General features: G+C 40.2%; 2 protein-coding genes and 1 non-coding gene across 3 annotated transcripts in view; 2 read left to right on the top strand and 1 right to left on the bottom strand.

The window, feature by feature from the left end:
• Nucleotides 1-1,536: 1,536 nt before the first annotated feature.
• Nucleotides 1,537-7,548, bottom strand: cry5 (cryptochrome circadian regulator 5). Its single transcript, XM_037750115.1, has 11 exons — nt 7,213-7,548; nt 5,648-5,873; nt 5,361-5,555; nt 4,640-4,758; nt 4,361-4,515; nt 3,650-3,790; nt 3,279-3,446; nt 2,980-3,120; nt 2,127-2,278; nt 1,814-2,046; nt 1,537-1,712 (listed from the first exon to the last, which is right to left on the bottom strand). The coding sequence occupies exons 2-11, from the start codon at nt 5,860-5,862 to the stop codon at nt 1,651-1,653; spliced, it is 1,581 nt and encodes a 526-aa protein (XP_037606043.1). The 5' UTR covers nt 5,863-5,873; nt 7,213-7,548; the 3' UTR covers nt 1,537-1,650.
• Nucleotides 7,549-7,602: 54 nt separating this feature from the next.
• On the top strand, nt 7,603-7,674 carry trnah-gug. The gene has a single exon. It is a non-coding gene; the product is annotated as a tRNA-His (tRNA).
• Nucleotides 7,675-10,969: 3,295 nt separating this feature from the next.
• frmd5 (FERM domain containing 5) overlaps nt 10,970-26,692 on the top strand; it is a 75,766-nt gene continuing 60,043 nt past the window's right edge. The window contains exon 1 of the mRNA XM_037750098.1: nt 10,970-11,396. Within this exon, the coding sequence (XP_037606026.1) occupies nt 11,295-11,396 (102 nt within the window). The 5' untranslated portion in view covers nt 10,970-11,294. The remainder of the gene's footprint in view (nt 11,397-26,692) is intronic.

Raw genomic sequence — 26,692 nt, 5'->3', positions numbered from 1 at the left:
ACTGGGATATCGCAGCGCCCAAATCCAAGATGGTGTGAGTAGTGAGGTGTCGACACAGACAGACAGAGAGAGGGGCACACCAGCGGACATACGGGGGTGCAGGCAGTTATAAATGGGATTTTGATCACAGCTTAATGAGTCCCTCTGGGGCTGGGGCAACTTCATGTGTTAATAGGATCAAATTTGCAAGTAATTTACAAATACATACTAGTATACTGACTTTAAGACCATTGTCTCTAATAACATGCAGTATTAGAGAAATCAAATAAATCTGTAATCAACTGATTGCAGACGTGTACGGCTCTGGCGTGAGAGTTTAATGGCAGGGTGGCCCGGTGCCAGGTGTACCCCCAAACACCCTCCCGCACGCACGCACAGTTGGACGGCAGATTGTTTTGATGTTTGACAGGTCTCTGTGGAAACTGAGCTTGGCTTTGTACAGCCGTCTGGCCCGCTGCTGAGGTTGTGACATCATCTTCTGGATATTCACACCAGTGTCAGCTCCAAGGAAGCAGAAACAGGAGAAGACTTGACCTCCAAGGACAGCTGTGTGCCCAACCACACACACACACTCTCTTAACACACACACATCATGACTGCTCACTCTGCCTTCAGCCAATCACATGCACCGCCTGTTAACATACTGTATGTTGCCTATATTGACTAATGAGCCTTAGTTAATATTACAGCATACCCCGGATTAGACAGGGGCTGATGGCCATTATGATGAATTGCATCAAATGTTTCCGTTTTTAATTCAACAGTTTAGGAATAAAGACGCTGAAAAAATCATTTCGGTTGGAACCACTGCAGCTGAGATAATATAAATTATGCTAAATATTGCAGAAAAAAATACCAGTTTCGATTTCATTACACTCTTACAGGCGTGTAATATAATTTTTTTTGTTAGTTTTCTGAACACATTTTAAGTATAAAATGTCAGTGTTGAAAATCTTCCAACTCAACCTTTTAAAAAAAATTCTACTAAAAAAATGCATTCATAAATATTGTAAAACTCAGATTAAAGCCCCTTAAACTTCACCATTTCACTCAATAAATGATATTCAGTATAACTGCTCAACAAAGTGACAGACTTTTCTGCAGGTGGAATTACAGTGTCCTCTAGTGGTGATAGTGAGAGCTCCTAAATACCACCGGTGTTGTAGCTCAGTGGTTCCCAAGTTTTTTCATGTCAAGGAACCCGAAATGGACACAAATTAGACTTACTTACTGTATGAATTTTAATTTAATTGGATATTAAAACCTGAGTAGTCATAAAATGTAAAGAATGAAAAATAGAAATTAAATTTCTAAGGTTCAAGAGTAAGATGTTTTATTTTATACAAAAAAACAATAAAAAGGCCGACTTGTGAAGCAGACACAACCTTGTCTCAATAAAAACTGTAGCCTTCCAACAAGATGAGACCATCAATCTTTTTATATTTTAACTTAATCTCCATGCAAGAAACATTATAATATTATAAACAATATAGAAAGTAAAAACGGCACACAAAAAATATAAAATGGTAACCAATCTAGTCTTGACAGTGTTAAACCCGTATATACTGTATATATATATATTCAGTGATTTGTAATGAAGAGTCACAGTTTACACAATAACTCTATTACTTCAGATTCATTAGTGAACTATTATTTTCTTCTGTCTTTCTTCTTCAGCATGTCAACGACAGATGGAGCCTTGCGCTTTACACCTATAGGAGGAAAACATAAAGAGAAGTATTAAAGAGGCAGGACTTTCTGTAAACATTAAAAGAGATAACCTTCTCATAAAAGTACACGTTTCTTGCAGTACCTTGCTTTTTGCTGGGTGATTTGTCGGATGATTTGGCAGGGTCCCCGGATCTCTTGGCATAAGCTGACTTCATCCTCTGGATGTTCTTCTTGCTGATCACTTCATGCTGTGCGATGGGATGCGGGTAGTCTTTACCCACAATGCATCCTGCTGCCTGCTGGACGCTGCGTGGAGCTTTCCAAGGCTCATAGATATACTGGGCTGGGAACTTCTTTAGAAGAGGAAGGTACTTTCTATAAAGTAGAGCAGAGGCAACATTATTTCATATAGAACATGTATCATTTGTGATAACTTGTTAAGTTTATGATCTTACTTGATGTAGTCTCCACTTTTGTCTGTCTTCTTGCCAAATGCGACAGGGGAGTAGACCCTGAAGAACTGGTGGAAGAAGGCGCTGGCCGAGAGCCACTGCCAGTTTCCAGCATTCAGAGCCCAGTCGCCATCCAATAAAAGCTCCTCAAACACCTTCAGGAGCAGTCAGCAAAGTGAGTACTCCACAGATTCAGCTTTACACTCCGACAACACTTTCAGACTCACTATGGACCGTTAAAAAAAAGAAGATACTGTCGTTTTCATTTCATGCATTCTTCTTCCTTGTCAAAACCTGGCGCCTACAATCCCCACAATGTAACTTGTGGCGACAGTTCGGTCCGAGATTCGGGTGTGTTATGCTTCAGCTCACAACCCCAAATTATCTTTTAATTTCAAACTTGTAGTCTTCAGCTGCAACTGACCCTCCTCAAGGCTTTATACAACTTTTTTTTTTTCACTCCTGCAATAGTACTCCCCAGGACCTGTAAACACACTTTGATGTGTACGAGTTCCCCTTTAAAGTAGGCTGGAAAAACCCCTTTGATAATGATAAAATCCTGTAGATGTGATCCACATTCTGATTATACCCAACTTACTCTGATGAGTTCAAGTGTTATTTGTCATTTATATCAGTACTTCATAATGTGTTGCAGTGACAAACAGTTATATATCAAATCAAAAGATACCTATTTAAGGTTAGTCTGGTTGTCTTCTGCAAAGTCATTTCATCAAGAGGTTATTCTGCAGCTGTCTCCCACATACCGTAAACTGCACATGGAAACATGCGCTGTGGGCCTGGATGGGTTATCCTATCTTAATCTACAGTAGCAATAGAGGCAAGCTCATTTACACACCTTCTGCCCTTCTTCCCAGCTGATCCACAGGTCTCCCCTGGTGAGGAAACAAGCGACAGCGTGTCTGGCCAGGTGGTGGATCCAGCCCTCCTGCCTCAGCTGGGTCATGATAGCATCAATGAAGGGGAAACCGGTCCGAGCCTTAAGGGGATAAACAGAACATCCAGGATGACGGGAAATATTCATGATCTAAGGAAATTAGCAATACTACTGAATTATCACAAAACTCTTCTTCCAATAGCATAATTTCCCTTCTTTTCATTAATTTCCATTTAAAATCATTTTAAAGAACCCAGTACCTCTCTCCATGCTGCCAGATATTCTTGGTTGGTGTCCCAGTCCACCTGGGTACATACAGGGTTTCCCTCCATCTTGTTGAAGTTAGGGATACCCACACTGGCGGTGTAGAAGAACTCTCTCCACAGCAGCTGGCCATGCAGTGAAACTGGAGGATCTGAGTGCTTCTTCTGCAAATACCACACAAACATACACACACACGACAGTCAGACTGAGTCAAGCTTTAACAGAATTTCAAAGTTAAGACCGATAGCTCTGCCCTTTCTATGTAGCATAAATCAACATTTTGCTTATTTTTTACTGTTGAAATGTATTAAACATTGAGGAGAGTTAAGTTACAATACCATGCTGAACTGCAAATGGCGACACTCACCCCCTGATAGACGTCAGTCAACTTCCACCAGAAGGTGTGTGCAGACAAGCAGCCAAAAGTGATGTATGGACTGAGGACGGTGGTGCTGGGGCTCAACGAGTTAGGAGACGTCTGCGGCTTCTCAAAACCGCACACCCATCCCTGAAGTAAGAAAAGAGATCATGTAAAATCAGACGGAGCCTACGGGTCAAAGGCGAAACATGTAAATCTTCCATCTCAGTCATAACACCAAAGCTTTAATAATAAAGAATTCTTTATTGTCGGTCGGGATGCTGGTTTAAAAAAGTTCTCTACTCAATGTGATTTTCCTAGAAGACGTCTAAAGTTATTTTATTTCCACGTGTCTCAGCGGTGAGTTTTAGTGTCAAAAAAAACTTTTCAATATTTTGCATCCTCATCTTGGTGTGAGCTACAGAGTCATTTTAAACTAGATGATTTTATAAGCATGCAGGATTTTAAAAACAGGATTAAGGACCATTTGAACACTGAATGTATTTATCCCATTACTGAATCACGCTAATTCATTGGTCGATGCAATTTGCTGTTTTTGTTTAAGTCTGTTTTATGTGAAGTTTCTTATGATGATTTTAACTTTTTGCTGTTTTGCTTTTAAGTTTATTATTTGTGCTTTTAGGTGTGAAACTTTTATGCTGCCGTCTTGGCCAGGACTCGTGTAGAGAGAAAGAATACAAGTGTGTGAAATTGAAATACCGTTTTTTTCATATGTTCCTCAAGTCTCCTCAGGGCCTCCTGTTCTCCTCCTGGGAACTTCTCCTCTCCTAGAGCTGCAGTGTCCTGGCCGAGCTCCTCCAGTGAAGGGATCCCATATTTCTCCTCATGGTTGTCTAAACAAGGCGTCTTCACATCTGTGACAGAAGAGATACACTTCAATTAAAGTTTTACACTTGTATGGTAGTTTTTTATATTGGGTTTATTTCAATGAAGGCATTTTGATAATTCACTGGCATGATCCAGTGTTGTTCGTATTACCTTTCGTATCTTCCATGGTTGGAGCAGGGATGGGTCTCTTAGGGGGACCGAGAGTCTTCACTATTGCCCGCATTTTGTTATAAGTAAGGGGAGCCTTCCCGTTGTTTTCCTCAATTATCCTATGACGACATGACAGACAATAAAAAAACAGTATGATGCAGCAGTCAACAACCCTGAAATCAAATAGTTCAGAAGTAGCAATTACATAGGATTTAAAGGAACAGTGTGTAACATTTCAGGGGATCTATGAAGTAAGGGAAAATGTACAGCGAGCCGGTCATTGTTGTGAAAGAATCCCAGACGGGGCGATGCCACTTGCGTCAGGGTCTTTCATCGCCCTGAAGGCGATTCTTTCACAACGATGACCCACTAGCTGTACATTATCCCGCTTATTACACGGCTACTTACTTAAGAAATCAATATTTTGACACAAAAACGGTCCGCCAGAGTCCGACATCAGAACTGCACCCATGGCAACGGTCTGCTATACATAGCAACGGTCTGTTATACAGAAATTACAGACCGCAGAACGCGGCGAACGGCGTTACCACAGTTTTGCATTCCGCGGCTTAGGTTACCGCAGTCTTGGAAAGGGAGAAGTGAGCAGAGGGGTACTCAGCTGGTTGCAATCTGCAACCACACCACTAGATGCCAAAAAAATCTTACAGACTGTACCTTTACGTAAAGTAAGGAAACTATATGTGCACATGTTCAGCATTACCTGTCTATATCATAAAGAGTGTGCGAGATTTTGTAGATGACTTCTACTCCGTGTTCTTTGGCCAGTGCTGTCACCGTTTTGTCCCGGCTCAGGCTGTAGGGCTCTGTGTCGTACTCGTAGGTCAACTTTGTTACTTTCCACTGGTCGAACAGCTTAGGCAACACTTCCTCTGGCTTCCCTCTCACAACAAACAGCCTGAAGGAGTCAAACACACAATATGACAATATAATAATATGCATATGCGTTTCTAACTTTCTTAATATTCAATATTTCTGAATATCGTCTACCTGGAGTTGAGCGTCCTGAGGCTGCAGTCCAGGTCTTTGAGGGCTCCGACGAGGAACCTCCAACAGTTGATGCCCATCCGGGTATTGTTGTGGAGGTGAGGGTCCAGGATGAACACGGGGTAGAGCTCCTTACAGTCCCTCAGAGCAGCCATCAGGGCTGGGTTGTCATGCAGCCTGAGTCCCTTGCGGAACCAGTGAATACATGTATGAGCCATGACTGGGAAACCTGTGAACAAATAGACTTTTCTTTATCCCACTATGAGTGCTGGGCTACGACGAAGTATTAGGGCCACATTGAGGGGGGAAAAAAAATCAGAGATTTCAAGAATAAAGTCATAATATTAGTAGAATTTTTTTTTTAATATTACGAGAATAAAGTCATAACTTTACGACGAAAAAAAGTAATTTCCATCTCCACAAAAGAGGCAATTTCCCAGAGGTACGTGTGGTTCTTTCTACGGAATAAACACAGTTTCTTGCACAACCTTTTCAAGGTCCTGATACTTAAGATAATGTGGTGCTGATGTGCAAAAAGATTAAGCATTTTGTTATTTGTGAAACCTAAACTGAAGTATAATTTCACAAGATGCTCCACGTTCCTCATTTTCACACAGGCGGCACGCTGCTCTATTTCCCCTCTAAAATAACATGTAAAATTACTACTTTGTAATATTATGACTTTATACTCATAATATTACGACTTTTTTTCTCGTAAACATATGACTTTATTTTCATAATACTACGACTTTTTTCTTGTTAACTTCTGACTTTATTCTCATAATATTATGACTATTTTTTCTTATAAACCTATGACTTTATTCTCATAATATTACGACTTTTTTTCTCGGAATATTATGACTTTATTTTTCGGATATTTTTTCACATATTTTCGAATGTTTTTTTTGTGCTTTTAGGCTCTTTACAAATATAAGTTATTTGTTTAGTTTTCACATATTTTACAAATATTTTTCATACATTTGTTTTTTTTATAATTTACAAATTTTTTAGACATTTTTCAATATTTTTTTTTACACATTTTACTAATACTTCTCTGACATTTTTCACGTATTTTTCACATATTTCTGATTTGTTTTTTTCGTACTTTTAGGCTCTTTACAAATATATGTTATTTTGTTTAGTTTTCACATATTTTACAAAAATTTCACAGCCATTTTTAAAAAATATATATTTTACACATTTTTCAATATTGTTTGACATATTTTACTAATACTTTTCTGACATTTTTCACATATTTCTGAATGTTTTTTCAGGCTTTTAGCCTCTTGATAGATGTTTTTTCAAGTTTAATTTTCACATATTTACAGCCAATTGTGTTATTAATAACAGGGATTCTCTGAAAGTTACATAATTATAGTACCTTTAAGTTTCACAGAACTGTTTGTAATGGATAAGCCTGCATTTGCATCTATTTCTAATAGACCCACAAGACAACACAGCTGCAGAAACAATGACCCAATACAACAAAACCAACAACATGATAACAAAACGTCACAGCATCAATGATTTACATGCACAAGTTAAACCCAAATGTAGTAAAACGTTACCTTAATTGTGCCTCTTGATGCTTGTTTTGTTACTGAGAGGTTTTGTTTGATAACCAGCACGTTGAGCTCAGTGTTACAAAACAGGGAAGCTTCTACTACGTCACCAGCAAAAAAACAGCCAATCAGAGAAGAGCTGGAGCACCACGTGTTGTAGTACCAGCTATGCTGCAAGTTAAAAACATATAAAATAAACATGCTAGAGAGCAAATTGTTAAATGAAAATGTGTCCTGCATGTTGACTATACATGAGAGAGCAACAGCAGCCAGTATCAGAGGAGTACTCGCTCTCTAAGTGGACAAACAGCTGATCATCACACAGCTCCTCTGAGGAGTTTGCTATTCAACACACCAGCTTATTGCAGCTGTATATCCGCCAGCTCATCGTAGCTCGCCGTGATCGTATAGTGGTTAGTACTCTGCGTTGTGGCCGCAGCAACCCCGGTTCGAATCCGGGTCACGGCATTGTGGGACAATGTCACGGCAGATGGGCTGTTCTTTTGATACTGATTATTATTATTACGGATATACTAGTTCAACACAACATCCACGTTTTTAACATTAAAAGACTCATATTATGGTGGAATACATTTACTCAAGTACTGGAGTCAGCATAAAATAGAGGTACTTACACTTTACTTGAGTTTTTCCATTTTATGCAGCTTTATACTACATCAGAGGGATTGTACGTCTTTTTTCATTTTGTTTTTAGTTTATTTGTTTTTACTCAAACATTTACATAAACATACTTGTTTTTATTGTGGGACAGTGTCACAGCAGATGGGCTGTTCTTTTGACACGATTTTTTGTTTTTGTTGATTATTCTCATAATATTACGATTTTTTTCTCTTAAACTTGTGACTTTTTTCTCGTACATTTATGACTTTATTCTCATAATATTTCAACTTTTTTTCTTGTAAACTTATGACTTTATTCTCATAATATTACGACTTTTTTTCTTGTAAACTTATGACTTTATTCTCATAATATTTCAACTTTTTTCTCGTACATTTATGACTTTATTCTCATAATATTTCAACTTTTTTCTCGTACATTTATGACTTTATTCTCATAATATTTCAACTTTTTTCTCGTACATTTATGACTTTATTCTCATAATATTTCAACTTTTTTCTCGTACATTTATGACTTTATTCTCATAATATTACGACTTTTTTTCTTGTAAATGTATTACTTTATTTTCATAATACGACTTTTTTTCTCGTAAATTTATGATGTTATTCTCATAATATTACAACTTTTTTTCTAATAAACTTATGATTTTATTCTCGTAATATTATGAATTTATTCTCGAGATCTCAGATTTATTTATTTTTCCTCAATGTGGCCCTAATACTCCATCGTACTGGGCATAGTAACACAGGCATTGTATGAAAAGTGAAGTGAAGTCTAACATAAAGTGCTGCATAATCTGCATGTTCAAACAGTGTAACAATACGAGTTTAAATATTTAAAAAGTCCATTAAGTTTCACAGAACTGCTTGTAATTGATAGGCCTGCATTTGGATGTTTTGGGCGTCGACTCAAGTTCATGCACCTATTTCTTAGGCAATATAGCTATAGTTACTTGTCAGATTACAGTTTGTCATACCCCCTTAGTCCAGTAAAACCATGTATCTCCAAATGTGTTGATTTTTTAATGTAATTAATTTTTTCTGATGAACTGAAGGATTAAGTGTTCCTTTATGGGCTGAGAAATTGATCATACTTCTAAAATAAACGATTTAAAAACAAACAAGAACAAAAACAAAATTAGATTAGCTAGAATATTTTCTGAGCTCATGAAAAGTTGACTTTTTAGAGATTCGTGGTTCTCACAAACATAATTTATGATTTCATAGATATATATATGGTGCATTGCTGTAAAGATTAAACTACCCAACAGTACAAAGTTATAATCAGCACAACGTTAAACATCTAGCCTACAGTAAAATGCAACACACACATGAATGCACCAGCAATATTAATCCCAAAACACTGACTGGGAACATTTTACAGCACAATGAGTACTTTCACTTTTTAAGTTAATTTTGCTGATAATACTTACATCGTTTTACTTAAGTAGGCCAATAAGGTTTTGAATGCAGGACTTTTACTTATAGTGGAGTATTTTCAGTGTGGTATTGCTGTTTTTACTACACCATTAAGTGTTTTGTAGAGAAATTTTGTTCACTTCATAGTCCTTACTGTAAAACACCACCAGAGGGAGACACAGTCAAGGAAACTGGAGGACTATATTGTTAACAGGTTGGCTCAAACTCATCCAACAGAGACTCTCTCTGCAGTATTCAATTAGGATGTTAAAGGTCAGAAAAAGCTGAGACGATGGGCTATACAGGGGGCATTATTTCACTGTAACCTTTGAGCAAGGCATTTAATCCCCATTGGTTTCAACAGATCTCAATGCATTCTGCTGTGTAGGTCTCGGGTCTAAATTCATGAATGTGAAGGAAAATCCATCCTATATTCAGCCTATTTATTTTTTACTTTATTAGGCTACGTTTAGGCTAGAAAAGTAATGCTTTTCGAGCCCATTAACTCTTCTACCAAACTGGTTTCACGAGACATGATAGTGTAACAGTAACATCATCAGATAGAAATAATGTTTCTCTTTGTTTTACATGACTACATATCATACCGTAGTCGTGCTGAGTGACTACAAAGGGAAGACAGGTAATCAACCTGTGGAGGAAACAATGTTAAAAAGTAATGCTGCGTTTGAGATCTGTCGGATATATCCCAATTAAATAAAGGGTGCGTGTCAACGGAGTGGTAAATGGGGAAAATCTGGCTCATGCTTGGTGACGTTTAAGTCATTAAGCGCATAAACAAATATTAAAGCTGAAGTAGGCGAGATTGGAGCAAATAAGATTTTAAAAAACATATTTTTTTATAAAACGGTCACTATATGCTGACATTAGTACATGACACAGGTAATCTGAAAAAAAATCACGTGCCTCTGTGTCCTCCGGTGCTCCTAATGGCATCTGCAAGATTTCACAGACCAGAGGAAAACAACCAATCAGAGCCTAGCTGGAGTCCGATCAAACGGTCAAACTAGGCAGCGCTGATCAAATATGAATCAATATTCTGTTACTGTAATGCCTATTTCTCACCTCAAATGTTTTCAGAAACATCTTGTAGTGTACTGTTTAGCTGTAAAATGAGAAAGTTTGTGACCCAGCAGTCATGTTGAGATCAGTTGAGGAAATACCAATCACCGCCCACCAGACTGAGCACAGCCAATAGGAACGCTCTCTCTCTGAAATTACCTTTGATTGGCCAAAGTCTCCTGTCACGGGCTAGATGTTTTAAAGCCTGAAAACAGAGCCATGAGGAGGTGCGGAAGTCTAGTTTTCTCACAGAAAACTTGTATTACAATATGCTGAAAGGTTATTATGGAATAAAAATTGTTCCCTACTGATCCTTTAAAGTGATGCATTTAATGGTTATAGTTATTTATATGACATTACATGTAATATTGATGTGCATTCTTAGCAGCATATATGTCTAGTTACATTATAAAATGTTGAATGTCAGTTCATCAACTTCTGCAGCAGCATGTTTGACCCCCCACATCCCTACTGTGTTATTATTCCCAACCATGTGGCTGCAGTCACGACCACCACCAGCCTATCGGAATGTCTGCTTCATCGTTAACTCTGTGAAGCATCACCTCATTCATCGCTCCGGTTGGATGACCGACCCGCCACTCACCAGCCTCAGCACCGCCCAGCAGCATCCACAGCGGCATGGCAACGGTGAGGAGACGGGAGGAGGAGGAGGTGTGATGATGGGGAGGGGGGTGATCAGTCTAACCGGACCAGAGAGAGTACAGCAGCAGCAGCAGCACTATTTCCACTCCTCTGACTGAAGAAACGCACCGTGTGGCACCAGACACACACTGATGAAACGATGCACCACCACCGCCGCTGCAGCTCCGCACAGCTGACCAGGTGTTGGACTAAACAACAGGGACGTCGTTATTAACGTGACAGAAGATAAACTTGTATGTATGCGCTGTGCAACCTTCTCCCTGGTCCCGTACGCAGACGACCGAGAAGATGCTGAGCCGACTGATGAGCAGCAGCATCAGGAGTCTGGACCGGGAATGCAACTGCACTGTGAGGCTGCTGGACGACTCAGAGTACACCTGCACGATTCAGGTCAGTGGGGACCAGTTTCTCATATCACCTTGTTGTGGAGGACGTGCTATTGTAACGGTGAGGTGATCAGGTACAAATCACATCTCTCCATCTGCTGCAAAGGAGATGTCATCTATACCTTAACTCATCACATATCTAAATGATGCTGATGTGTGTTTTATGGCCAGATGTGTGTCATCAATGGGATGCAGATGTTGCTGACGTCAGAGATCACACCTGTGTGAGACATCATGACGTGCATTGCGTCAAGGATGATTAATTAGTTGACAACATGAAACAAAAATAACATCTCTGTATAAGCTGTTGTCATTTTCAGCAGCTTCATGCATGCATCGATTTGAATGCATTACGAAAACAAATCTGGATAATCTGATCTTGAACGATTTCAGTGGAGGGCTCAGAGAGGATTTCTCTTGGCTATACATGAGACAGACAGACAGAGGCATAAGAGGGTTTTTGTTTCTATAACCAGGGGAAGTTAAATGGTGTTTAGACTCTAATTAGTCTAAAATACAGGTCTCATACACCCACGTTGTCGATTTGCCCTTCAGACTGACCCTGGGTTTGACCGTGGAGGATCACTTTGCTATGCTTTTTTGGACCCCAGGAAGAATAGCCTCTGTTTTGATGAAGCAAATGGCTTTTCATTGTCTGCGATATAACATACAGATGAAGTGATGAAGATGCAACCCACTTGCAGCAAGACTTAACTGATCCAAACTTTCTTGGTACCATAAAGGTTGGAAGTGTGACAAATATAAGGGGCAGTCAGGGGTTTCCTCTGCTCAATCTGTCTTGTCTCTTATCAATAAGATTGCATTAGCACACCTCTCTTCCACCACTTAAAACAGTTGAAGTTGTATAAAAGGACACAAAATAACCATCCTACTCTGGGACGCATTTAATAAAGCTGCATGTTGGTAAAGATTAAAGTAGCTTTTTAAGTAACTTAAACCTGCAGTAGGCAGAATGTTTTTGGCATCATTGGGCAAAAATTCCATAATAACCTTTCAGCATATTGTAATTCAAGTGCTCTGAGAGAAAACTAGACTTCCGCACCTCCTCATGGCTCCGTTTTCAGGCTTTAGAAAATCTAGCCCGTGGCGGGAGACTTGGCCAATCACAGGTCATTTCAGAGAGCGAGCATTCCTATTGAGCGTTCCTATTGGCTGTGCTCCGGCTGGTGGGCGGTGCTTGGTATATCCTCAACTGATCTCAACATGGCTGCTGGGTCACAAACTTTCATATTTTACAGTTAAACAGTACACTACAAGATGATTCTAAAAACATTTTATGCGAGAATTAGGCATTACAGTAACATAATATTGATTCATATTTGATCAGCGCTGCCTAGTTTGATCATTTCATCGGAGTTTACGAGTGATTGACAGCTGCTCAGAGACGGCAAGACTCCAGCTTGTCTCCCCACTGCAGCTTTAAGTGCCTTCGGTCTAGTACTGTGGGCTCCACCAAGATTTTATTTCCCTTATTCTCACTTTGTGGTTATTTGTTTCAGTCCATCATTGTTTTTTATTTGTTGCTGATACAGTGGCGGAGAAGCATTGATCGCGTTCTGGTTACTCGGTGTAGATTAGTACCTTTTATTCCCTTGGCAGTTTTATTGTTAAGTCTCCCATGTACTCTGGTATTGATTCATTCTGCACACATTGGATTAGGCAGTCAGTCTCTCAGTCAGTGAGTCCCCTTGCAGAATTCTTTGATGCATTTCTCTTTATTTCTTGCACTTCTTGAGTTGTCTAAAAAAATCAATTGTATTGACATGAATGAAGGTGAGACATGACTAGAGTCAGTAAACAGACTGTTTATAAGCGAGAGAGCAGGGGGAGTAAGCCCGAGTGATTAATGTCCATTACCTTCTCTGTAAATCAAGTGTGTGTGTATAGTGTGTGTGTGTGTGTGTGTGTGTGTGCTTGCCTGAGATGTCTTTAGCGCGGCTGCATCATTGACAGGTCTGCTGTGCATCATCTAACCTGGTCGTCGTTTGCCGGCGCTGCGTTTGAAGCTCATTACTCGAAGGGATTCCGTCGCTGCTGAATTAGACATGACAGCACACAAAGACCATCACCGCACCTGTTCATTTCTAGGATCTGACGGCAAAGCAAGCCTTTCAACGTCTAACATCTTAAAGTGTCAGCGCTCGGGGGACAGATGAAACGGTGGTTTTACGTCAGTCTCGGGTTCCTGCTTTTCCTGTCTAACTAAATATCGTCAACAAGTGGGAGGCCCATGATTGTTTTTCTCGAGATGTCACACAGGCAGTCATGTTTTTAATTTAATGTGTGTGGGAGTACGCAGTCAAATAGTTTTGGTAGTGATGCTCGGGCCCCGAAGTTAACTTTCTATCAATTCCGTTTTACAAGCAAGGGGAAGACAGTGTGTGTAGTGTTTTTTGATGAGTTGTGTTTACCAGCCCGCACTTGTTCCCCCTTGACTTTTGAGCAGCTCTGTCATGATTCAAAGTGTTTGGCTGTCAAGATATGCTGATCCCACCCTTTTAGCAACTGAAAGCACACAGCACAGCAGGGACGAATGTTTCATTTCTAGTGGAGCTTCTATTTAGAGAGATTAGCTCTCTATTGGCATATTTCATTGTTTCCACCATGGGAAATAATGAAATATGCTATTATTTCACACTATGGGGCTCTTGATGAAGCACAACTGCTCTAAATGAAAACATAAATAGGATCATCAGCTTAATCAATTGTCTATTGTCTGCAACAACAACGTCACCATTTATGTGCTGGCATTAGAATGTGTAAACACGACATTTAGGGAGTTACACAAAGCGTCTGCGATGCTAAATAAGCCCTGTTGAACATGCAATTTTCCATCTGCATAAAGGACATCATTACAGTGACCTTACTGGAGCATGACAACACCGTTGGCTCGCTGAAAATGGGAGCGGACGGCTGCTGCACACCTTGGAGATGTGGCCCAGAATGAAGGCCCCTCATGGGGCTCAGCAACGGTCACACTCTCCATTTAGCTCAATTAGCCTACACCTCGAACTGCGGCTGACTGAAAACCCATCATAGTGGAATGACGGTTGATATGACCTTCATAAATGGAAGAAAAATATCACTGTGAAGGCAGCGTGGAGTGGAATAAGAAGGCAGCCAGGCAAAGATGAAGAGAACAAGTCCTGTTTTTTAACATGGAGACAGGGGTTTGTCAGGCTTAACTGCCGACCTCATCAGATTCCACTACCACCACCCATTTATCTCACCCATACGGTGTGTCTGTCCCCTTCTTCTACTGATGACATGGTGCTGAATACATCATAGCCCTGGAAGCATTGGAAGACTCGTGTCTATTGATTTCTCCTGTCCTTTCAACGCCATTCATTCCTCCGGGATGTTCACAGGCTTCTCACAGTCACAATACACTCCCTCAAAGCCTCAATCCAGGATTAATTGGTGGGCAAAAGGTGGATGGTGTTGAGAGTGGCGCTCAAAGTCACCATAGAAGCTTTGGGAAGCCCTAGAGAGGCGCTTGGAGGCCCTAGGCAGCAAAAAACAGGATAGTGGTACTATATGTTTAGCCACATGATGATGCCTCACTAGACATGGCCTGGCAATAATTGTAGAGCTGCAACATGGAAAACACTGGCCACTTCATAGATTTTTTGCCATTGTGGGCAATGTAGCAAATTAATCGTAAACGGTGCTTTAATCCAAAGTGTTTTACATTTTACCTCTCATTCACGCATTCCCAAACACACTCATACACTGATGGCAGCAGTCTACCACTGGCCTAACCAGAGGGAGCAACATGGGGTTCAGTATCTTGCTCAAGGACACTTTGACATGTGGACAGAAGAAGCCAGATATCGGCTCTGCCTGCTGAGCCACAGCCGCCCAATCAACAAGCTAGATAAACAGTTCCTTGATTGAATGTTGACAAAATGTACTATGTCACAATTTATCAATATTGTGATACATCATATTATTTCATCCGCCTATTTCTATACATCCATAATTGGCCAGCACAGTTAAAGAGGACTTGTTATGCTCATTTTGAGGTGCATACTTGTATTTTGGGTTTCTACTGGAACATTTAAATTATTTAATGTTTAAAAAATGCACCGAAAAGCCCAGTCTGCTCTGATTGGTCAGCTGACCCACTCTGTTGTGATTGGTCTATCGAATCTTCAGACTGTGCTCCAGCTCCGCTCTAACTAGCTTTGTTTGAGGGCGTACCAAACTAGCTGTTATGCAAATGTGTTACTTGGTGACATCACCATGTTACGGGAGACAAGGCGGGACTTCAAGCAAGGTGTTTCAGGCAGTTCAGGAGCAGTGTTTCTGTGGGGGAGAGTAACTCCCTTTGGGCTTTGTAACTTTGCAGACCTTTTGCACAAAAAAATATATATATAACACACTACAGAAAAGGGAAAAAATACAAAAGCACAATAGGTGCTCTTTAATGGACAAGGCTGAGTATAAATAAAAGACAAAACCAACATTTAATTGATCCTACTAACAAGTGTTGTCTGTGAAGCCAATAAGATGTATCTTATTCCTCTGTGCTACAGAACTCCATAGTCATCCAACAACTTAAGAACACTTTAATGAGCCACAGTGTTGGACAGGGTGACATGTTCCTTCATTACAATGAACAAAGGCACTGCATAGTGCCAATACACCTTCCTGGTGTCCAAACTATACAATACATAGGGAGGGAAAGACAGAGCTGGTGTCTCCATGGAGGATTAGTTGGAAGAGTGAATGAGAATGGTGTGATTGTTAGTGTAGAGATTGGGGGGGTTTACTGCATTTGTGTCCTCCTACTCTTTAAGTTACTTTGCATCTTGTTATTTTTGTCCTGGAAACTATTTACAGTGTGTCTCTTGTTCCGATTTAGATTCAACATATATTCACTGTAATTAAAGAAACGCACAAATACAAGAATTATTTAGATCCATGTTGTGTTTAGCAGTTATACCCCGGACGGCTTTGAATTATCATTGAGTGTGTGTTAAGCAGTTACGGTCTACCACTGTTAATCAGCAGTATCTCATTAGATAACACACAAGAGTAGAATAAACACTCCACTGCCCCACATCCCATATAGTTACATTGAATGAGTTTATTATAGGAACACCCATGTGATTCAAATTAACATCCATAGCATCCAACTCAATCTCACATTTTTAACTGAGTAAACATAAAAATTCAACGCAGGCACTGTGGACCATTTGCTCTAAATTAATATTCCTACCATGAACCTAAAGAGATGGAAAGCAAGATGAACGATGGGATATCATTGATCCAGAGAGGCGTACCTCATCACTGAGTGGTTCAGTCACCTGGCACCAGCTCAGATCCTGTATAGTCCACTAATGAAATTAGGGCCGCTCTTTTGAAGCCAAATGCAGAACTTGGAAGGAGCTCCTCTCGTTATGCGTTGTGAATGCATTATTGAAATAGGTTGCTCTTGTCTCCTAAGTGGTCTCCCTGCACTCAAATTGTTTTCTTCTCAGCGTGCACTGCTAAAATTGGAATAGAGGTTGTAACATATTTTGTTTTCATACATGCAAGTGTCTGCTCCTCTGTTTATCTTGCCTTCACCTCCTTACTGAAATAATGATACTGTCTAGAATCTTACCTCTAAATGAAACAAGAGGTTTCATCATTTAAAAATGGGTCCAAACAAACCAGATCTCTGCCAAATACTAATGTGCAAATGGCTTTTATTTTATTTTATTTTTTTAGTCCAGAAGAAGAACCCAGAGAGTGCTGGAGAATTTACATTAACATTAACATAAATTAGAAAGAATGCAAGTTAAAGGCACTTCTGCATTGGCTTCACTCCTCAGACCCTGGAGGTTGCCGCTTGCTCAAAACACACAGTACAGCTGAGGCTGATGGGGATGAGTTTCGCAGATTTTAGTATCAAGTATTGGACAAAATAAAATTTGCTGCTGATGATGGCGCTAGATGAAAAGTCATCCTGAGGAGAACATGAATGTCTGCACCAAATTGCATGGCAATTCATTAATTAGCTGTGGTGAAATTTCACTCAAAACCACAAATGTTTACCTCATGGTGGCGCTAGAGGAAAACTCAGAAGATCACCAAAGTCATTGAGGTTCATCCTCTGGGAACCATGAATGTCTGTACAAAATATCACGGCAAGCCATCCAACGGTTGCTGAGATATTTAAGTTTGAACCACAGTGGTGGGCTGACTGACATTGCCATCCATAGTTAAAAAAATTTAAATAATGAATATATGCCGGCTTAAACTTGTTGAATGTGAGGATGTGCTCACTTTTTCAGTTTCATATCTGAGATATTTTTGGGTTTGTAACTTTTGGTCAGAGAAAGTAAGCACTTTGAAGTCATCACTTTGGGGCTCTGGTATTGTCTGATGGGCATTCATCAGTATTTATGGCATTTTATTGACTACAGTAAATGTGTAATCAGTCAAACAAAGAATAATCAATAGGTTACTCAATATGACAGCTTTAGGAAACTGACAGCCAAGATTTTGAGACTTGATGCAGTCAGTGGAGAGCCCACCAACCTGTGATTTGGGCTGTGCCTCCTGTTCACGTGTTTGAATCTTGGATATGCTGAGACATGCATGAATGCGCTCACTTCACTCAGAAACTGCTGTCAAAATGTCTTTGATCGGGGCTCTCAGTCTCAGCTGCTGTGGATCTGCTCAGCAGCTGATAACAGAAATCTGCTTGGATTGGTGAGCTCCCACATGTCGGCAAAAGGAGCTAAATGGGAAATATTATACGGTGTTCTGTCTATATTTTTAGACATCTAAATAATAAGTTCATTTCTGAGTCTGTTGGTAGCCTCTCTCTCACACCACAGCTGAAGGTGCTACGTGTGGCACCTTGAACTGTATGAACAGTGAAGAGCATTCATGCTCAGTCAGCCCTTCTTCATAAAGGTTTATCATACAGTATTCAGCATATAGTTATTGGATAGACAAATTTCACATGACATCCAAACATCCAGCCTGTGGCCCATAAGTATGGGATTGGAGAGCTTTTAGCCCATAATAATCCACAGACTGGGAATGCTGGTCCCCTAAATACATTTTTTCTAACCTGTACAAGCTTAATATGGAATAAAAGTAGGATGTGCTTTAGACAGAGCTCCTGCTTATCAGCCTCGCTGCCAGCTACAAGCCGCTCTGCTGAAATCTGCAAGAGACTTCCTGACGTGAAGGCGTCTGGCTAAATAACATGTTAATCCATAATGTGGAGGAATAGTGAGGTAAACCCTCAAGGCTTTGGTGGGCTCTCAGATTAGGACATTTGGCTGTTGGCCATAACAGTAATATCTACGACTGCAGTGACGTCAGGGCCTCTACTCCGCTCATGCACCACACTGACTGATTGTTTTAGTCAGCACATGAACTACCACTATAGTAACTGTGCAGATTGATTGTTATGAGAAGTGATTAAATCCAAACCCAAATACTTTGCTCTCATGTAATAGGTTCATCGAAGACCAAGACATTGCAGTGTATTGGCTACTTCATGGTGACGAGCAATCATTGAGGATTACTTTCAGTCTATATTCCAATTCCAATGAATGTTAAATTTGTGCAGCTTTATCACTTTCAATATAATCAGTAGACTTTTAACTGACTATTCCACATCTAATAACACAGTGGATTTTCAGGATTTTAAAGTCATTCAATTTCCACAATAATAATCATTTATTAAGTATTTTAATAGTTGATACACCCGAACCAGGTAGTTTATTACATGTTTCATAACTAAAAGATACATTTTAGATGGAATATCACTGAACCGTGAGACATTTTTTTATATTTATTTTAACTTTAGTTAATTTACTGAATATATTTTTTAGAGGTGTAAGAAAATATTGAAAATAACAAGTATTGTGATATTATGTTTTGTGATACTTTATTAATTCTCAAAAACACTATTGGTTTTTAATTAATAATTTACATGCAAAGATTACCTCAGTCATTACTTTATTTCATTTGCAAAGAGATGTGCCCTCTCAAAGTAGTGCTATGATGTTGGATGTTACAGGAACTGTGATAAATGCAGACCCCACTGTTCTTATTGCATGAAAAAGTAGATAAGTGTTACATTTTATGCTTATGCCGGTGTGTTCTTTATACTATGACAGTTTTCCAAAAATTTAATTATACAATATACTGTATCACCTTGCTTACAGTATCATAATATATTGAATCATAACTCCTGTATCATGATACGTATCGTATCACCAGATTCTTGCCAATACACAGCCCTAATTTTATTCAGTTCATTCTTGAACATGCCATTAAATTCACCACACTAGTGTCTGCCAGATGCATTGATATTGCACACCTCAAAATGGTTAAAAACATATTTAATATGTGTATGACTTTGCTAGGGAAATGCAAATCCTTTGGGTGAATAACATGATACGACTTGCATTGATTTCCATATGGATTCTGAATATTCTTCATTCATCTTCATCTGCAGTGGGGTTTCCAGTCAGGTGTGAATGGAGGGATATTTAGTCTCAGAGGTGCATCCATGTTCTGTCAATGGCTTTCATTCAGAAATCATGCCAGCGAGGACGAATGAAATTGTGTATTTAAGGTTGAGGTTTCTGGGCTTTTGGCTTTATAAATGTGTGTGTGACAAGAGTGAATATTTAATGTTGGTAATCTCTGATGCACTTGTTTCTGGAGGCGTTTGATGAGGTCAGCCTAGGTGATGCAGAAGCAGCAGTACACATGCGGTTGCTCTATAGTGATGTCACTGCATTTGCTGTATAGCAGCATCTGGAGGAGCCACAGTTTATAGTGAAGCAAAGCTTATTTCTGCATACTCTGTCTCTCTCTTACGCTCCCTTTCGATGTCTCTTTTATGCTTCTTCTCTTTTCATGCTTTTTTTCTCCTGGCTGGCCCCTAAATTCCTCAAAATCCCCCCTTTGTTCCTTTTCACTTTCATTTCTCCCCTTCTCCTCTCTCAGTCAGTAGCGCTGCAGCTGAGCAGATTAATGAGCTCGCCCTGACTGAACCTGACACCGGTAGACGACACAGCGAAGACATGCTATACGTGACACAGCAATAAGGATGCTGGAGGCATTTCACTGAAGGCTATAGGCATCACAGTCATTGTTAGCCCCTTAAAAGGCTTACGTATGCAACTTAGTCAGTACTTTGCATATAAAGTGGTTTCTTGGTGTTTAGCCATGCTAGCGGCACGTCTCCAGGGATGGCAATGTTGGAGAGTCCACCACTGTGGCCCAGACTGTAACATCAACAACTGTTGAGTGGATTACTGTCACATTTGGCACAGACATCCGTGGTTCCAAGACGATGAATCCTACCGACTTTGGTGATCCCTGACTTTTCCTCTAGGGCCACCATGAGGTTTGTATTTTTGAGTGAAATGTCTCAACAACTATTGGATGGATTGCCATAAAATTTGGTAGATATCTCCTTAAAGAAGTGTATCACAACTTGGTGCTCCCTTACCTTTCATCTAGCGCTATCATCAGGTCAAATGTGTTCAATTCTTTCATTCCTGACCAAAGCTAGGACGCTAACCACTGTGCCTAAAAGAGTACTCCATCCAGCATTGCACTCCTACAACATTGTCAGACTCGCCATGGACAGGTTTTTAAGAAGTATCACAATTGATGCAGTAGAACCAGAGACACCACCTCTTTTTTTAAATCCATGCTACGTTACCCACAATGCAACATGATTCAGATTCAGGTGCGTTCTGCTAGTAGCAGCAAATGTGGTCTCCAGCCGCTATTGGTCACCTTCGACTAATTTTAAAAATCGGGTTGAATTTCTTCCAGATCGGTTGTCGTTTATCATACAGTTTGAGGGGGTCGGGTCACGACGCTTGATTAATCATCTGAACGATTTACAAGCGGGCTGTCGGACGATCGGATGGATTTCTGTCTGCATTTATTATCATGTTGTGGCTAAAACTGTAGTCTTGAGACTGCTGTGATATAAAACAGAATTTCGCTGCAGTGCAGACCATTTTCTGCATCTTCCAGACATCTGCGCCCCCTTATTATTCTTTTCTTCTTCCTACTTTCCATTCATAATAGAATTGCGCAAAATTTCTGTCTGTTTGAATAAACTTCATCGAAATTTTCAGTAGACTGGGGGTTAACGTGTTAACGTTCAGTGTGCCCGGTCAATTGATCTGTACGGTGTGAGCATAAAAGCTGCAAGTTCTGGCTGTACAAGAAGGCCGATTAAGAATTGTAGTGTGAATTAAAACAACGTACGAGATCAATAAAATTGCACAAATTGGTGTTGTTCTTATGTTAAGCATTTGTAGCCTACTAATAGCATGCACTCATATACATTATTACAGTCTCTGTGGCCCCAAATGATCTTTTTAAGCATTGCTTTAACCAGACCAACCTTATTTTTCTCTCATAGTGAGGAAATAAATGGAAGTCAACAAGTAATGTAGAATATATTCATTCTCTGCCTCATTTTTTCATTGATATCTCCGGGAGGCGTTGTGTCTCTGCAGCCTTTGATGCTTTTAGAAATAAAAATGAGAGTGTAGAAAACTATTTACTGAAGACGAGTCTGTCTGCAGCCCGCTGACACGCCACGGTGCTCAAGTCCAAACAAACTCATGAGGAAGTGAAAAAGTGATTGCAGAAGAGGAGGTCAAGAGCACATCGAGTCAAGCTGAGCTTCATCAGTTTAATTAAAATGGTAACGATCGGTTTTTGCAGATTTTCTGCACCGTGTAGTGTGAATATAAGCCGCCTGTATGGATGATTTTAATTTTGCAGCTGAAACATAATTAAGTAATTGTCCTGTCATATTTGGGAGGCATCAAGGAGATTGTGGTTTAATGTGGGGATCTGAGCAGCAGCTAGACTGAACCACCCCACTGCATTATGGGAGCGGTTACATCTCGGGGATTATGTAGTACGACTACCACGGGACTGGGGGAGCTCAAAAGGAAAAAAAAGGTTTGGAAATGGATGTTCCTTAGTTTTGTTATTCTGTCTGTGCCTGTCTTTCTAACATCTTTTCACACATCTCTCAACTAGTACATTCTGTCACTGCTCCATCCACAACATTTGGCCAGCTGCAGTAAGGTGTTAGAGGTACACCATGTCTTCAGAGAGCTGCAGTGAGCCTCTTAAGATTAACAGAATGAATGTGTATTAGCCTCTCAACACTGGTTGATATCAGACCAGCAGAGAAATCCACCTCCCCCCCTCCCCAGCACAGGTTTTCTAGCAGGGAAATCTTTAAGGCTTTACAGAAATAAGAGAGCGGTTTCTTGTTCTCGCTGGAGTCTTCGCCACTGCTCCTCTTCCTCTTCTTTTATGTCAAACTTGAAAGGGGAGACGAGGTTTATTTGGGAAAGGCAGGGAGTTTGAGGACGTCACCGGAGAAGAAGAGTTCAGGCACAGCGGTGATTTTGTGCAGACTGACGTCAGACGCTCTGAACTTGGAAAAAATCATTCTGGCGTGATTTGTTTTTCTGCTCAGACACGGGCCTCGTGTGTTATTCATGATTCAGTTCCTGCTGGATCCAACGGTTGATATTTAATCACCATACTAATGATGTTTTCAGCGAGGTGCTCTTAATTGTGTCTTCTCTTTACTTGTGTGTTTGCATGTGCGCTGGTATTTGTGTGTGTCAGTGTTAAAAAAAAAAAAGAGTTTGCTTGCTGATTTGTGTGAATTCATGCATAAATAAAAGATGGCACAATAAAAAAAAACGTTGCTGGTGTCATTTGTCCACCGGGTCGTGTGTTAGGTGCTTTGTGAAGAAAAGGCAAAAAGCTTTAATTACATACGGATGCTGACGTCGTGTTGGGCTGCTTGCTGGCTCGGCACATTACAGAAAACAGTATCCTCTGAGTGTGCATGCTTGTGTGTGTGTGTATGTGTGTGTGTGTGTGTGTGTCTGCAGGTGCTTTGGGAAGCAAGGTTTACATTGGACAAGAGGAAGTGGAGATATTACACCATAAAGACGACTGTAATGACTCCAGGACACTCACCAGGGTAACACACTGTGTCTGCTAATTACTCTGCAGCAGAACGATAAAATGCAAATGAAATGAGGCAATACGATATATAGCTGTTAAAGATGTCACTTCTATAATTTGTATGATTCTTATAGCTGAATGAGGTTCTGCTATGCTGGGATTTTGTTTTTGTTTTTGTGATTTGAGCAGTTTAACACAGAACAACAGGCCTGGGGATGTGCAGTGATGTCTGACACAGCTACACCAATGTGTTCACTGTTTGTCATTTATGTGTATGAAGACGGTGTAGTTCATACAGTAGGCTCATCATATACTAATGTAGGGACCCTGTGTCTGTGTGGTCAGTTCAGGCCACGTGTTGCGGTTTTGTGGTGTGTGTGTTTATGTTGTAGTTGTCTTGTTTGTCGTCCCTTGAGAGCGTACTGGGAGCGGGCTGTCTGCGCTGTAATGTGGGATGAAGAAGCTGTGCTCTTTCTGTTAGATGCACAGAGCCAAGGTCATGTATGCAAAACTACTATTTGGTTAAGAAATTCAACACGGCGGGTGTGAAAGTCAAACACACTGCTCCGAGAGTCCCTTTGACAGTGCAATAATAATAGAGAGCATCAAGCCTATTAATCAGCGCCAGTACCAGATTACACAAACTGCACTTGTATATCCTCAATTGTAGCTCTATTCCTCTGATTTACGTTTAAAAACATTTGAATTTAGTTTCAGATGATGTTCTATAATAGATCATTACACGGCTTTGTTGAATACTCGATTCTGATTGGTCAATCACGGTGTTCTACAGTCTGTTATTTCTTTATAGCAGACCGTTGCTATGTATAACAGACCGTTGCTATGGGCGCAGTTCTGATGTCGGACTCTGGCGGACCATTTTTGTGTCAAATTATTGATTTCTTAAGTAAGTAGCCGTGTAATAAGCGGGATAATGTACAGCTAGCGGCTCATTGTTGTGAAAGAAACCCCTTTGCAGAGCCCTGTCGGGGGTTTCTTTCACAACAATGACCGGCTCGCTGTACATTATCCCTTAATTATTACACAGCTTTGTTGAGTACTTGATTCTGATTGGTCACGGCATTCTACGGTCTGTTATTTCTTCATAGCAGACCGTCGCCAAAGAGTATAGAAGCTATAATATGAATATGAAAGCCTGGTGCTTTTTTGACAACAGTCGCTAGATGGCGCCGTGGTAGCACTGACGCCATTTTAGACTGAAAACTGCAATAAGTCTGTGGCTGTGGATGTGTAAAGAGACGTCTGTAAATCAGAGGATAATTTTTTTAGAGGTAAATCTACTTCCCAATCCGAACACTTAAATTGCCCCCATCGTTATGTCCCAAAAGTTGTAAAATGAACTAATAGCTGTATCCAGAGTTGTTTTCCTCGGCGTAATGAATGTGCATCATACCCATGGTACTGCACCGCCCTGCACGCTCATACTATATATCCGGTTCTTCCAGTTTCCTGCTAGCTGTATGTGACTGTAATAACGGATATATTGGCTGTAATTCATCACTTTTATTATCTTATAATAAACCCATGGGCTGTAAGCCTGTACTGTGGTGGATGTATTAATGTCTCTGTTCCCAAACAACCGGCTATCGGCCAGTAGCTAGTAGTGCTAGTAGCATGACACCAACAGAATTTAATGTAGTTGTAGGCTATTTACTAACATGCAAGGCAAAAGCACAGGGCACATCCTCTTATACATCCATGGTCTGTGGTCTATTGGACATTGATTTTGGAGGACCATGACATGAAAAAGTTTGAGTTTGTAGGCGGACGTTTTACTAGCGTACGATAGCCGTTTTCAGTCCAAAATGGCGGAGGCGTAGCTCTGCTGCTGGGTGCTGACGTTACAATGTAACAAACAATTGACTTTCACTTCTTCGCAATATACGCTCTGTGCTGTTGCTATGTATAACAGTTGCTATGGACGCAGGAGGACCATTTTGTGTCAAATTATTGATTTCTTAAGTAAGTAGACTTGTAAGAAGCAGGATAATGTACAACAAACGGGTCATTGTTGCTAAATAAACCCTGACAGGGTTATTTTGAACACTGTACATTATCCCTTACTTGTTTTTCATATGCCCAAAATGTTACTGTTTCAGCTTTTTACATTAGCTTTTAATGAAATCACAACGGTTACAGTAAGAATTGGTGATACACAACCCCACCTGCACTCACATAAATCACTGCACTGTGTAGTCAGCAAGTCCAGAGCTCACACACATACACACACACACACACACGCACACACACACACACGCGCACGCACACGCACGCACACACACACACACACACACACACACACACACACACACACACACACACACACAGTTTCTGTTTCTACACTCAAACTCAGCAGTTATTCTTTTCCTGTTTTCATTCCAGCTAAAATGCTGATATTTTTTTGGACGTATTCCCTTGTATGCATTTAGGCCAGTTTCCTTTAGTTAATTTTTAAAGACACAAACACGATGAGAGCTGGAGATGGTACAAGTTTCACCCACCATAGAGACACAAATCTGGACCGCTCAATCTTCCCCATCAATAATAAGGCAACATGCTGCTGTTTTTACTTTTTTAAAACAGTTGGATGCCATACTCACTCTCCATATTTTCCCACTGTCTCTGCACATTACAATAAAAGCCTTTTACTAGAATAACACCTGAAGGCTTTTATTGTGAAGCAGCTACAGAAAAAAAAACACAAAAACACATGTCCTAATTTAGTTGTTTTCATTTCAAAATCTTGAATCATGTGAGACATATACATATTTCCCATAGACGCTAGTGTGACAACAGACTTTTAATTTCACCGCTTCTACCAGGGCACGTTATCTTTTTTTGGTAGCCGAGCCGTAGCTTAAGTACTGTGAATGTCAGTGGTGAAGTCTCCTCTTGGGGAAATATAGGAACAGAGCAGTAAAACAAACCTCTCCAGTCCTTCAGACGGCTGGGATCAGGTTTTCATTCAAGAGTTCAACTGGGAAAAGAGCAAAACCGGGGCTGCAGTTTGCACTGATATAAATTGAATCCGGGCTTATCAATTTTTCACAGGGCTTCGGAAGAGAGACGCTGTTGATATGCAGCTTTTGTTAAATCTCCGCAGTTGGTCCCAAGTGTTTTATAAAAGGAGCAACTGAATTTAGCAAGTGCACTAGATATTTCTGCAATATGAAACAATTCAACGTATTATTTTATCCTTGTTTGAATGTAGATTTATAGGATAACTCACGACAAAAGTTGTGTGGCTTTAGTAGCACCTTGGCT

The sequence above is a fragment of the Sebastes umbrosus genome, chromosome 2, assembly GCF_015220745.1.
Source record: "Sebastes umbrosus isolate fSebUmb1 chromosome 2, fSebUmb1.pri, whole genome shotgun sequence".
Taxonomy (NCBI): domain Eukaryota; kingdom Metazoa; phylum Chordata; class Actinopteri; order Perciformes; family Sebastidae; genus Sebastes; species Sebastes umbrosus.
Note: the sequence above shows the minus strand (reverse complement) of the source record. Positions and strands in the feature narration are given on the sequence as shown.